At 33.1% G+C, this 12,841-nt stretch overlaps 1 protein-coding gene across 1 annotated transcript in view; it reads right to left on the bottom strand.

The window, feature by feature from the left end:
* The window catches only part of Ero1L (endoplasmic reticulum oxidoreductin-1-like protein), a 45,379-nt gene that overhangs the window by 22,124 nt on the left and 10,414 nt on the right, over positions 1 to 12,841 (bottom strand). Inside the window, exons 3-6 of the mRNA XM_069841709.1 lie at positions 11,149 to 11,232; positions 10,076 to 10,147; positions 5,539 to 5,621; positions 2,535 to 2,726 (exon numbers count right to left, since the gene is read on the bottom strand). Coding sequence (XP_069697810.1) covers positions 2,535 to 2,726; positions 5,539 to 5,621; positions 10,076 to 10,147; positions 11,149 to 11,232 — 431 coding nt within the window. The remainder of the gene's footprint in view (positions 1 to 2,534; positions 2,727 to 5,538; positions 5,622 to 10,075; positions 10,148 to 11,148; positions 11,233 to 12,841) is intronic.

The raw sequence follows: 12,841 nt of genomic DNA, 5'->3' as shown, positions 1-12,841 counted from the left end.
GAAATATGTATCCCGAAAATGACACGGTTTGTAATTTATTAGAAATGTCGTTTTGTAGACTTAAATATGAGGATAAAAAATAGGTTTTAAATTCTTGACGATCTACAGTTCCATTTGTTCTTTGTTTTAAAAGTGCTAAGAAAATAGAGAAGTTGTATAAAATAACTTTAAAAATTCTTCCGATGAAAGAAGCGTTTTTGTTTGAAAATATTGAAAATTTCACTCGGAATGCTACATCACAGGAGGGACTTTCATCATTAGTCACATAGCTTTGCATAGAATATACTGTTCACCCTTAAACTGAGACATTTTATGAAGACGTCATCGACGGTTTGCTGCTTTAAAAGATAGGAGGATTGACTTGGCATGCAAGAAATTGGGTGAGTCCTGAAATAAATTAGTTTTCCTGTTTACATGTGTTCTAGAACTAATAAAATTGCACGTAGTTTACGAATAGTAGGCCTACTCATTATATTGGTAAAACTGTTCATGCATTTGTTTATGTGAATAGCACTTCACCTATTTTTTTACGGCGAGCCGCTACTGAAAATTACTATCCTTACTTGTACATAATTGGATATATTACACTATAAAATTACTTATGATTGTCAATGCACGTGACCTTCTCAAGATTGATTGAATTGTATATAACTCCATGATCTCCATGAGGGAAAATTCGAATGTGTGTATGTTGTACGAAAGCTGCAAGAGCTATCTCGGTACGTCAAAACGAAACAGAACAGATATCCACCTTTTCGAAATTATAAATCTGGAACTAAATGAGCTACAGACTTGGGGTTTGTTTTAAAAATAACTTCCATCTTCGAAGGACATTTCTCCCGCTTTGACCTCATGTATAGACAACACCAAAAAAAGTTTTCCACTGGCTGACTTTTTCGTGTAACAATTTCTGACTATGACTAAAAAGAAAGACATTCTGCATTTTTTTTGTCATTCAAATGTAAAATTAAACTTAACGTACGTGGAGAGTGATTGTTTCTTTACTAACAGTAAATAGGAAAAGTTTCTAACAGATTTAATATAGGAGTTATGACGAGATATGTTTCGTGTAGCAAAGATTTTGCATTTGGGATAAATTTTCATTATATTATTTTAACTCTTAATTACTTCGTAAGACATTTTTCATTAACGCCAACAGATGCAGCTTCAAATTCTCTACGTAACTATATATTCATGTGTTTAATCGATTATTATATATTTTACGGAAATTTGGCAACCTTGTTAGATTAGGAAAGGATAGCGCTTATGGTGAAATTCATGAGAAGGAAAGAGACGAATAGTTTCCATTCTTTCTTCTACTGCAATTTAAGGTCCGAATACTCTATATATCGTAAGATTTAGAACCTTCTGAATATGCTATGCTTGTAGTATTGGCACTAACTGCAGGGGTTTGGAGGGGCCTGTTCTAGGGTTTCAATAGCAGATTCAAACACATCTAAAATATAAGTGTAGACATTAGACATTATTCAAGAAAATTACTTTTCAAAATGGCGCTGTATTAGGCTTCCCAACTAACACATTAGTTGTACCTTGTACTCCATCTGTGGGACAGTTAAATGGCGTCTAGGATCGAATCTCTCCTACTTTCACTTTTCACTTTCATTCTTATTTTTCAGTTAATTTTTTACTGGTTTTAATCGATTACTTAATGATATTATATCAACTACGAGGTTATCTGCCATTACTAGGATTTTGTTCCACAAAACCGACGAAACACTTAAATACATTTTATAGCAAAAATCTGTTTTCAAAATAAAACCTAGCACATATGAACACTTTTCTTTTTAGATTAACAAACTTATATTTATTAAAAGAAACATCATTCCTTCAAACCATCATTTTGATTTAATTTAATAAAAAAAATTATTACAGGACATTAACAGAAAAAGTTTAACAAATGTTGTTAAATTCAATAAACTTCAAATTGCTTGTTTGTTTTCTGACCCAGACACTAAAATTAACGGCTGATATTCTCTTAAGGGGACACTCAACTTAAAAATTGGAGAAAAAGTGTCATAGAAATGAAAAATTAAATTTCTACACTAATTTACGTGACAGAACTAAATCAATAAGCAGAATTCTTCCCCTATTCATTGAGAAGTCACAGTCAAATGTACAAAGCCAAAAAATAAAAAATGATAATTAAAAGTGATATTTCAATTAATGATTGATTAAAAATTGCAATATTTTTTATTTTGAAAAGTATTGGATCTAATGAGCTGAGGTTTTGCATGTTACTTTCCATGTGTATATTAAACTTTTCCTCCAAATTTGAAAAAGATTGGTCAAATAGGAAAAAAGTTCCAAAATATAGTTGAGTGTCCCCTTAACTGTCTTTAGTAACAGGGATAGTGGACTGTAACAAGGATAGTGGACCTAAGAAACACTCAACTGTGTGAATGGATGCTCGGAATGTGCGAATGTTAGTCTTTCAGGAGAAATGTAGCAATATGCCATGTGAAAAAAAATGACAATTAGTAGAATTTCAACAATAAAACAAATAAACAAAGTACCTGAAACAGTTCTCTAGATATATACTGTCCCATATCCTATGGGCTGACTTTCCTTTGTATCCAGTATATCTCTCTGGATTCAGCAGAAGGTCTACATATTCAGCTCCCTTGTCTTCTTCATTCATGACACAGAAATTATCTTGTGCATCATCATATGCTTTCCATCGAGCAAATTCCTTATATGCTGCCTCACTGAAAGTTACAAAATGAACCATATTACAAATATTTTTATTCCATGCATATTTAAATTTTAAAGTGTACTCAATTCTGCAGGGCGGCCAGGTAGCTCAGTTGGTAGAGCAGCTGGCTACGGACTGGAAGGTCCGGGGTTCGATCCCAGGTGGTGACAGGATTTTTTCTCGTTGCCAAACTTTCAGAACGGCCCCGAGGTTCACTCAGCCTCCTATAAAATTGAGTACCGGGTCTTTCCCGGGGGTAAAAGGCGGTCAGAGCGTGGTGCCGACCACACCACCTCATTCTAGTGCCGAGGTCATGGAAAGCATGGGGCTCTACCTCCATGCCCCCGAAGTGCCTTCATGGCATGTTACGGGGATACCTTTACCTTTTTACTCAATTCTGCATTCTACAAAAAGCACAAAAGTTAAATTCCTTTAACCGAAAATGCATCACAATATTAATTTATTAATAAATAAGAAATTAATTACTCAAATAAGAGCAACATTTTAGTGTAATACGAGAAAAATCTGTGCTTTTTAATTATTATTATTGGATTCTAAATAGGAGTCAAAGTCCATTTGGAACTTAACATTGAACAGAAGGTTATGGACACACTACTTGTAATGTATGGAACCAAGACAAGGATTTTAACAAGAAACAAAGAATAGAAGCTATAGAAATTATTTCTTTTAGGAAAACTAAAGGGTAAACTCTAAAAAACCCAAAATGAAAACATAAAAAATCTAAATATTTACTCGATGCTAAAAGAAAGAAACAAAATATAGATGTTGCAGAAATTATTTATTTTAGGAAAACTAAAAGCTACACTTTAAAAAAATCCAAAATGAAAACATAAATATCTGAATATTTACTGAATTAATGCTAAAATAAACAAAGAAATAGAAGCTACAAAAATAATTCCTTTTACGAAAACTAAAGGCTATATTAAAAAAAAATTCAAAATCGAAATATAAAAAGTCTAAATATTTACTCAATTAATGCTTAATAAACAAACAAAAAAACAAAAGGTGCAGAAATAATTTCTTTTATAAAAACTAAAGGTTATAGGCCTACTTTAAAAAATTCAAAATGAAAACATAATAAATTTAAATATTTACTCAATTAATGCTAAATAAAAAAATAAAAAAATAGAAGTTGCAGAAATTATTTCCTTTAGGAAAACTAAAAGACTACACTTTAAACAATCCAAAATGAAAAAATACAAAAATCAGAAATTTACTCAATTAATGCTAAAATAAACAAGCAAAACATAGAAGTTGCAGAAATTATTTCCTTTAGGAAAACTAAGGCTACACTTTAAAAAATCCAAAACAAAACATAAAAAATTTAAATATTTACTTAATACTAAAATAAACAAAAAATAGAAATTGCAGAAATTATTTATTCTGGGAAAACTAAAGGCTACACTTCAAAAAATCCAATATAAAAACATAAAAAATTTAAATATTTGCTCAATTAATGCTAAAATATAAGATGACAAAGTCAAACAAATTGATCATTTAGAAAGAGTGGAAGATAAAAAAAGATTACATCCTGAAATAAAAACCAACTGCAAGGTCAGACGTAGGACATTTCAGGAAAACATAGTTAGAACGAAGATAGAATGGACTGTAAGCCTAAATCGTGAAGAAGAAGAAGAAGAAGAAGAAGAAGAAGAAGAAGAAGAAGAAATCTCTCGTCTTTATAGATAGTTAAAACTATGAATATCCTTCACTCTAATGTTAACTTGGCTGGATGACATGAAAGCACACAATTCCAAAGGTAACTGCAGACTGACAATCAGTACTGTATAGTGCAATTACCTCGCATTTTGAAGTTAGCACGACTTTATCAACAACCTTCTTTCTTTCGTAGCCTTCATTTTATTTAGAATAATTTTTTTAGCAATATGCTCTTATTTGGAATTTATATTTTACTTTCTATATAATTTTGCCATAACAAATGTAGAGATTCTGCTTCAGAAACAAACATGTTTTGTACAAGAACAGAATCATCTACTTTTAACTACAACGAGCAACTTATACATTTGTAGCTCTAAGAAAGAGGATCACATTTATTAAAAAAAAAAAAACTTCAAAACCATGTCGCAATACTGCTGCTCCTTAAAATGGTACCAGGAAACGCCACTGGTTATCTACGTAAAGATTAATTTTTTGGTCCTACAGAATTATCTGTTACTGTTACCATTGGTTATTAATGAAGAAAAATTCGCTCCGGTGTCAGGAGTCGAACCTAGAACCCCCCAGTTCTATGCATGGGGTGCTGTAACCACTGAGCTACACTGAGGTTCAATCCACAGCACGAGATTGAATCTTTCTCCTTTGGTATTTTCCCTTAATAGCATTATTCCATGTTCGAAATATAATATTGACACATATATTATATCAAGTCAACTGTCATCACGCAAGGAGCGCACTCATTTGAGTGATTTGGTGGAAGGGATTCCATAGTATAAGGTATATGCACTGTTGGATGAATGATCTACATAAAGATTAATTTTTTTGGTCCTACAGAATTATCTGTTATGGTTACCATTAGTTATTAATGGAGAAAAATTTGCGCCGGTGCCAAGGATTGAACCTGGGACTCTCAGTTCCACGATCCCCGGCGCCAGTAAGAATTTTTCTCAATTAATTACCAATGACTACTGGTTATGTTATGAATCTCCCACATAATACATGCAGACCTAACTCTTTTTTTACAAAATAACTGTTTGTTTTACACGATGAAAATGCTAATGCCAAACAAACAAAAAACTACACTTCACTTAAACTTCGTACCTGCTCTAACCAATGTTAATACTTGCCTAATAGTCGTGTTTAAAAATCCCAGTTCATGGTCATGGTCATGATCACGATCACAGTCCACTGACTGAGCTTCTTCAGAGTACTGTAACAAAACAACATTATTTCTCATTTGTTGCAAAATCTTCTTTCTTAAGAAAGGCAGAGAATGAACATAACGATATTAAACACAGAACTACGGATATGGACTGCAGATGAAGAATGGAACAAACCAATGTGCAGTTAAATCTCTCATATGGGCCTGATGTGCAACTTCCAAATTTTGATTGGGGTGAGAAAATGACGACAAATTTTACCTAGAGCCCTCTCATTCAAGTATAGGGCTCTTTTCCATTTAAAAAAAAAAACTAGAACACTTTTCTAAAGATTTTATTACCCTTAAAAATGCATCGCTAGAGATAGTAGATTTTAGCACTTTTAAAACAAAAAAATTAGCACTTTATAAATCAGATTTAGCATATTATAGCACTTTTAATGCTGGAATCCAGCATCTTGCAGCATTTTTGGATAGAATATTTTTATGGATAGTTTGGTGGCAGAAATTCAATGCCATCAGGTGTATTTTATAGATCTTCTACTTAAAATTCTGAAAAATAATAAATAAGTAAATGAACATATGAAAGTACAGTGAAATTGTGAACATTAAGAAACATGCCAAAATTTGGTGTGATCTTATTACTCAATCACAATCACCCACTACCACAAACAACTTGTGAACACTGACCTAAAGAGGTCGCACAGGCAGCCAATATTCTATCACCAGCACCAGACAGATTAGTTGAAAACTCGAGAGAACAATACAGATAACAACAAAGAGATTATCAGGTAGGTTACATTCCTATGTTATTCATACAATAAAAGGTATAGAGAGAGATGACCAAACTATTTGAAAGAATGTTGTTCTTAATGGTAACTAATGCTGAATTCTTGACAATATAGCTATTAACTCTCTTGCTCTCCAATATTTCTTAAACACAGTGTATTTGGCAAAAAATATAACCGTTTTAATGAAGGCACCATATTTTTATATTATGGCGGTTATATCACCTATACCAGCATTTCTCAAACTGTGGTCCGCAGACCACCAGTGGTCCTCAAGGTCTGCCCTTGCAGTCCTTCAAAAAGGGCAGAATAAAAAATAAAATTCAAACGAATTGCGTATCACATTATAGCTGAAAATCTCAAAGTTTGGAAATGACACATGGCAATCACCTTTCACTTTTTGTCCCAGTACTGACATTTTATGAAATTTATTACCCTACTTGTACCGACTTCCCACTCTACTCTCAGCAACAAAAGAGGGATTTAAAGCACTATGAACGTAATGTTTCTCGCCATCTTTTCCCTGCACATCAGCTGATAACATGTGGCTAAGTACATTCGCATTTCTTTCAGATGTATTCTCAAAACTAAACGAACTAAATCTCTCTCTCTATAAGGTAATTCTTTGACTGTTCTCAATGTGCATGAGAAAATAAAGAGTTTTTTTTTTTTTTTTTTTTTTTTTTTTTTTTTTTTTGGAAAAGAATTACGCAATGACATATGTTCGCATCTCGAAACTCTGAGGTCACAATCTGAAACTTATTTTCCAACTAAATATGACAAACTTTCATGGGTTCGCGATCCCTTTCATTGCGATATTGAAAATAACAAACTTTCATTGAGTAAAAAACAGTTAATTAAACTCTCGAATGACACCGGACTTGAAATGAAATTCCAGGCGGAAGGTATGGTTAATTTCTAGACCTCATCACAAGTGAAAAGAGAATATAGTGAACTGTACAATGGTACTTTATAGATTAGGCCTATAATTCAGTTTGCTTTTACGTATCTGTATGAGAAACGGTTTTCATCACTAACTCTAATAAAAACAAAGTACCGAAATCGAATCGATGTATGTGACGATCTCAGACTTAAGCTTACCAGCATACATCCAAATATAGAACTGTGCAAGAATCGGCAGGCTTATCCACCTCATTAATGTGGGTACCAACATTTGTTTTGTTTACTTAATAAATGAATTTTTTCTATTAACTTAATTAATTAATACTAATATAAAATTAAATGAATTAAATTAATTTTAATTAATTAATTCTGTTTTAAAATATAAGAATAATGGTATTAAAATATGTTACAAAAATTATACATTTACTTTCTAAGGGAACAAGAGTAAGGTGGTCTACGAAACTGTTCTGTCTTAAAAAAGTGGTCCCCACTTCAAAAACGTTTGAGAAACGCTGACCTACACGCAACATCAAACTCTTTGGAGGGCCACACCTGCCATTTAGCAGGTCCATATAACCTAGTCAGGAGGACTGTCAAACAACTCTACCGTAAACTGGGATTACTTTGAACAGAGAGGAAACTTTGAACATTTTTTCAGAAAATCATATTTAGATTTCTACATGCTGTACTTGTTATAGATGGAGGTACATTATCATAAAATCACTCTCATACCAAATCTACCTCCATCTATAACAAGTGCAGCATGTAGAAACTTAAATAGGATTTTCTGAAAAAAATGTTCAAAGTATCCTCTGTTTTCAAAGTAACCCTAGTTTACGGTACCGATCATATCCCCTCTTCACCACTTAGGGTACACTTATGCATGCCATGGCAGATGAGCATGCTGAAAAAATGTAAAAACCTGTATGTGACGAGGTCTTAGATAGATTCTTATTTATTTTACAAAAACACAAAAATTTTGATGTAGGCTAATTTCGTTCTTATTTCGCAGAAACACGTACATTTCGCATTTTATTGTAATTATAAAAATACACAAATATATTTAACATGCTTTTAAACGTAAAATTACTTATTTAGACAGCACTTGGGCACATTTCGCATTTACTGTGACTAAAAATCTACCATCTCTATGCATCGCCTTCAACCCAGTTTAAAAAATCACTTTGGACCTACTGGCAAGCATTGTAACTTCTTGATTACCAAGGACGACCAGAATTAGGTGTACAAATCGTTTCACAAATAAAGAACAAATTAACATAATAATGTATTAAGGATAAATAACACTATGGACACACCAAAACCAGACTACAGATAAAGAAGACACTGGACACTCAATGAAGCATTGACGGCATCAATATGAATGACAAGCTTCTCAGGCTTAGATTTTAGATCGTGTGAGGCTACTCTCAATTTTTCCCTCCTACCACGTCCAGATGGTAACCCCAGGAAGGATCAAAAGTGACAGAAAATTGTAACAGGAATCTGACATTTTGGAAAATACACTTAATAGTCAAGAATAAGTTAAGGAAAAATGGTAAGTTTCTCGCAAACATGATTAGTATAATGCAAAAGAATCTGGAAAACCTATAAATACAACTCTAACAAGAAATAAAACTGCATTATCAAGATTCACACCTTAGACAGCTGATATTAATGAAAACAATTAATGGACAAAGGCTAAAACCTTTTCATAACTGTAACACTGTAGTAAAAAAGTGACATATAAACATATTATTAACTGTTTAGATATAATTAAAAATGGCACAGGAGCAGAAAGTCAATCAGTTGTAGTAAAAAAGTGACATATAAACATATTATTAACTGTTTAGATATAATTAAAAATGGCACAGGAGCAGAAAGTCAATCAGTTTTAAATCAACCTAAAAATACAATCTCCTCAAAATAATAGTCTAATCCGATGAGATGAGTAACCACAACACATCATCAGCAGCAACAGCAATAGTAGTTGTAGTATTGATTATATGGGCATTGATTAATATAACGATTGTGTCAAAGTTGACATATCTATGTAGATGCATTTTTTCATATCAAACTGACACCTGACTGTCAAATGATGATTTCACAATGAAGGCAGTTTTTTAATAGATATCGTTATCATGTAACTGAAAGAAATAATACTACTCTGCATGCTGAATTGTGCATCTGTTTAATAAACGTGTTTCTCAAAATCTCAATATTCATCTATATGTCATATTACTCCATTTTACCTCTGATTGAGGTTTTGGCTGATACATCTATTATCAGGCAGTACATTTCACTTGATAATATATGTCAGAGGAAGAATTGTTTGTATGCATCTGAAGTCTCATTAGTGTAATATGTAGCTAATCAGCGACGTATGCAATGGAGGGGGAAAGGAACTCGCCACTAACCTATTATCTCCTGCCTTATTGGTATCACTTGTGAGGTTCAGACCTGGCTTCAGACAGTTGACTAAATAACAACAATAACAACTCTCTTTTAAGACGTACACAAACTATTTATTTTAAATTCATCAGATATCATTTGGGCATTTTCAGTAAAATGAGTCTCTCCCTCTCTCCTTTTTTCGCACACACGCACCCATGCACGCACACATTCACACACACACACTAGTCTAAACATGTTCATGAGACTATTTAAGCATGTATTCCTGTGATAATCTGGAAAATGATTTTTTTCACAACTATTATGAGTAAAGGGAGGAATGCAAAGTGGAAATAAACAACGGAAGATATTATTAAAAAAAGTTAACGATTTGCATAGATTTACTCGTCTTCTCAAGATTATTACCTTCAACGAAGGTGATTCCTCCAGCACACCATTTCTGGATTGGTGACCTTTCAGACCTTCAGGAATATCTGCCTGAAAACGAAAAATAACACAAGTTCGTACTTACAAAGTATCGTTCTAAATTAATGCTATGTGACAAAGAGGGAGTAACAGAAGGGTTAAATATTGTCTGTAGGCTTAAGTGCTAGGTAAAGGGTTCAATGCTCATGAAGGTGGCCCTTGTACGGACGGACAAAGGAACTAAAATGTTCTATTTCTTCCAAACATTAATAATATGAATCTAAAAGCAAATATTCTCACGAAAAAGGAGTGCCTTATGTAGGTATCTGGGTGCAATAAACGGGGTAGCTTATAAAAGTTGCCGGACCAAAGAGAGTATTGCATGGAAGAATGTAGTAAACAGGTAAACAGGTTATTGGAGTTTCACTGTACTATATATCTGTCCACTTCGAGTTATTTGAGGACATACTCTTTCTTTAAAATAAATGCATTTGAGATAGTACACTTAAACAAAAAAAAACTTACTGATTCGGAAAAAATTTGGTACCTTATTATCCATATCTTCATTGCGCCTCGAAAAATTGCTGTGGCATTTCGGTCAAAAATGGGTTATGTGGTGCAAAAAGATAAAAAAAAAAACTGTTGGGAATCGTCCCTTATAATACGTTATGTGAATACTCAGTAGTTTCGTTTGTAGAATGGAAAAATAAAATCCACTTTCTATAACCAATTTGGAAATGTATGTTTTTTTGCTCCTCCTGGAATGTTTTTAGTTTCTGTATGTAGCAGTTTTTCGAAGCGTAATGACGATATTTTTTTAAATCTGCCACCTAGGGCCTACTTCCTAGTAACTTCCAGTTTATCATAACTTAAATCACTGAATCATAAGTTTCAAAATATGGGACCATCAACACCTCATAAATGAATCACAACAGTCTGGGAGCTTTTTTTTTTTAAATATAAAAGTATACCTAAAAATATGGAACACAGATTTAACATAATTAAATCCGAGTAATTCTTTTCATGCAGAAACAAGTTAACTGGAATCTACATCGTAAAATGTTTCAACTTACATCCAAGCATGGCTCAATATGACAATATCGCATGGCACATCTACTGTCATCTGTCCAAAATGGGCATTTTTGTTTCAAGCTAACCTGCAAGAGAAAATATAAAAATATAGTAAATCAGCCATTTGTACTTCTTAGTGACAATGACGGAATGAAGAGTAAAATTTATAATATAGTTATTTCAGAATCAAATTCAAACCGTCACATAGCTTAAAATACTTAACACAGCATAGCAGAATGCAAAGTGTCCACAGAAAATCTCATACAGATAACACGTAAATTTTATATACAGTATATACGAAATATAAAATGCAGAAATATTCAACCAACAAAGTTTGTGAGGTAATAGATGAGATATACTGTTTTAAGTAATTTTAACAATAAACTCGGAAATGTCATCTTCACACAGAATATTCCCTCACATTCTGTGCATTCCGCAGCAAACAATATTACCACAGCATTAACAACATCCGGCAGACTTGTCATGATAAACTCACTAGTTGATATGATTTAACCACATTCACCTGGTCTCCGAGGTGAAACACATTGACCTTGACCTTTCAGCTGACCTCATTGTATAGATAGTAAGACAATTTCAAGAGTGTGATTGTGGAAGAATGCGAAGACAATTTGCAGCAAAATTTCCTGACATTTAGGTTCCACACAAAAATAGTATAAAGAATCCCTTTAAAAAATTTAGGGAAACAGATTCTGTGGTGCATAAAAGTACCAAGAACAAACTGCGTGCATTTATTCAGGGAAAACTAGATGAAACAGGAGAAAGTTTATAACGTAACTCACAAAAATATCTCCATAGGCTTGCACAAAAAACGGATGTTCCTACAACCACAGCTCTCAGAGGATCATGAATTAGAAACTTCAGTATGTGAACACCAATTTTCTTCAGAGATGTCAAAAAATGTATTTATTTATTTATTTATTTATTTATTTATTTGATGGGCGATCATAAGAGTACAAGTCAATTTTTGGCGAAATTGAGATATGTACAGTTTTGTCATCATCAGCTCGATATCTATGTCTGGTACAAAGAGTACAAGTCAAAACCTGCTGTAGAACACAGCATTCTCTGATGCACATAACAGTATCTTCAAAATCATGTACGATGTTAAACAGTTTTTTTTGCTCTCCTGTAAAATAAGGTTTTTTGACTTGTACTCTTATGATCGCCCATCAAAGATTTAACCTGGTAGAAATAAGGCCATCAGGCCTTCTCTTCCCCTCTACCAGGGGCAGACAGCAGAAGGACATCATTTCCAACACCTCTTATAATCAAGTTAAGTTTAATGACAGTACAAATGCATAGTTACTACAGTATTTCTATTTGTGGAATTGAGTAACTTATTTCAACTCCCGAGGGTCCGCTAGCCACCAGTGGCAACGCTAAGGCGTAAATACAGGGTAGGCTGAAAAAATCCGCTTATCTTATATCTTTTTATACAGCAGATGTTTGTCGGCTTTTCTATCAAAATTTTTTGTGACACAGACCCCACAAGAAGATGATGACCACTCATTTTCACCTCCAAACACAAGACAGGTATAACAATATAACTTAATTCTCTCAGAACACTCTGTTAGCCAAGGGTATTTTTTATACCATGACAATTGAAAGTTTCTATTTTGTCTTCCTTCATCTGCTATTTTAATATGTACATATAGTATCAATCTCCTATCTTCA

The sequence above is a fragment of the Periplaneta americana genome, chromosome 12, assembly GCF_040183065.1.
Source record: "Periplaneta americana isolate PAMFEO1 chromosome 12, P.americana_PAMFEO1_priV1, whole genome shotgun sequence".
NCBI classification, from domain to species: domain Eukaryota; kingdom Metazoa; phylum Arthropoda; class Insecta; order Blattodea; family Blattidae; genus Periplaneta; species Periplaneta americana.
The sequence above is the reverse complement of the archived record's forward strand: the minus strand, read 5'-3'. Positions and strand labels throughout refer to the sequence as shown.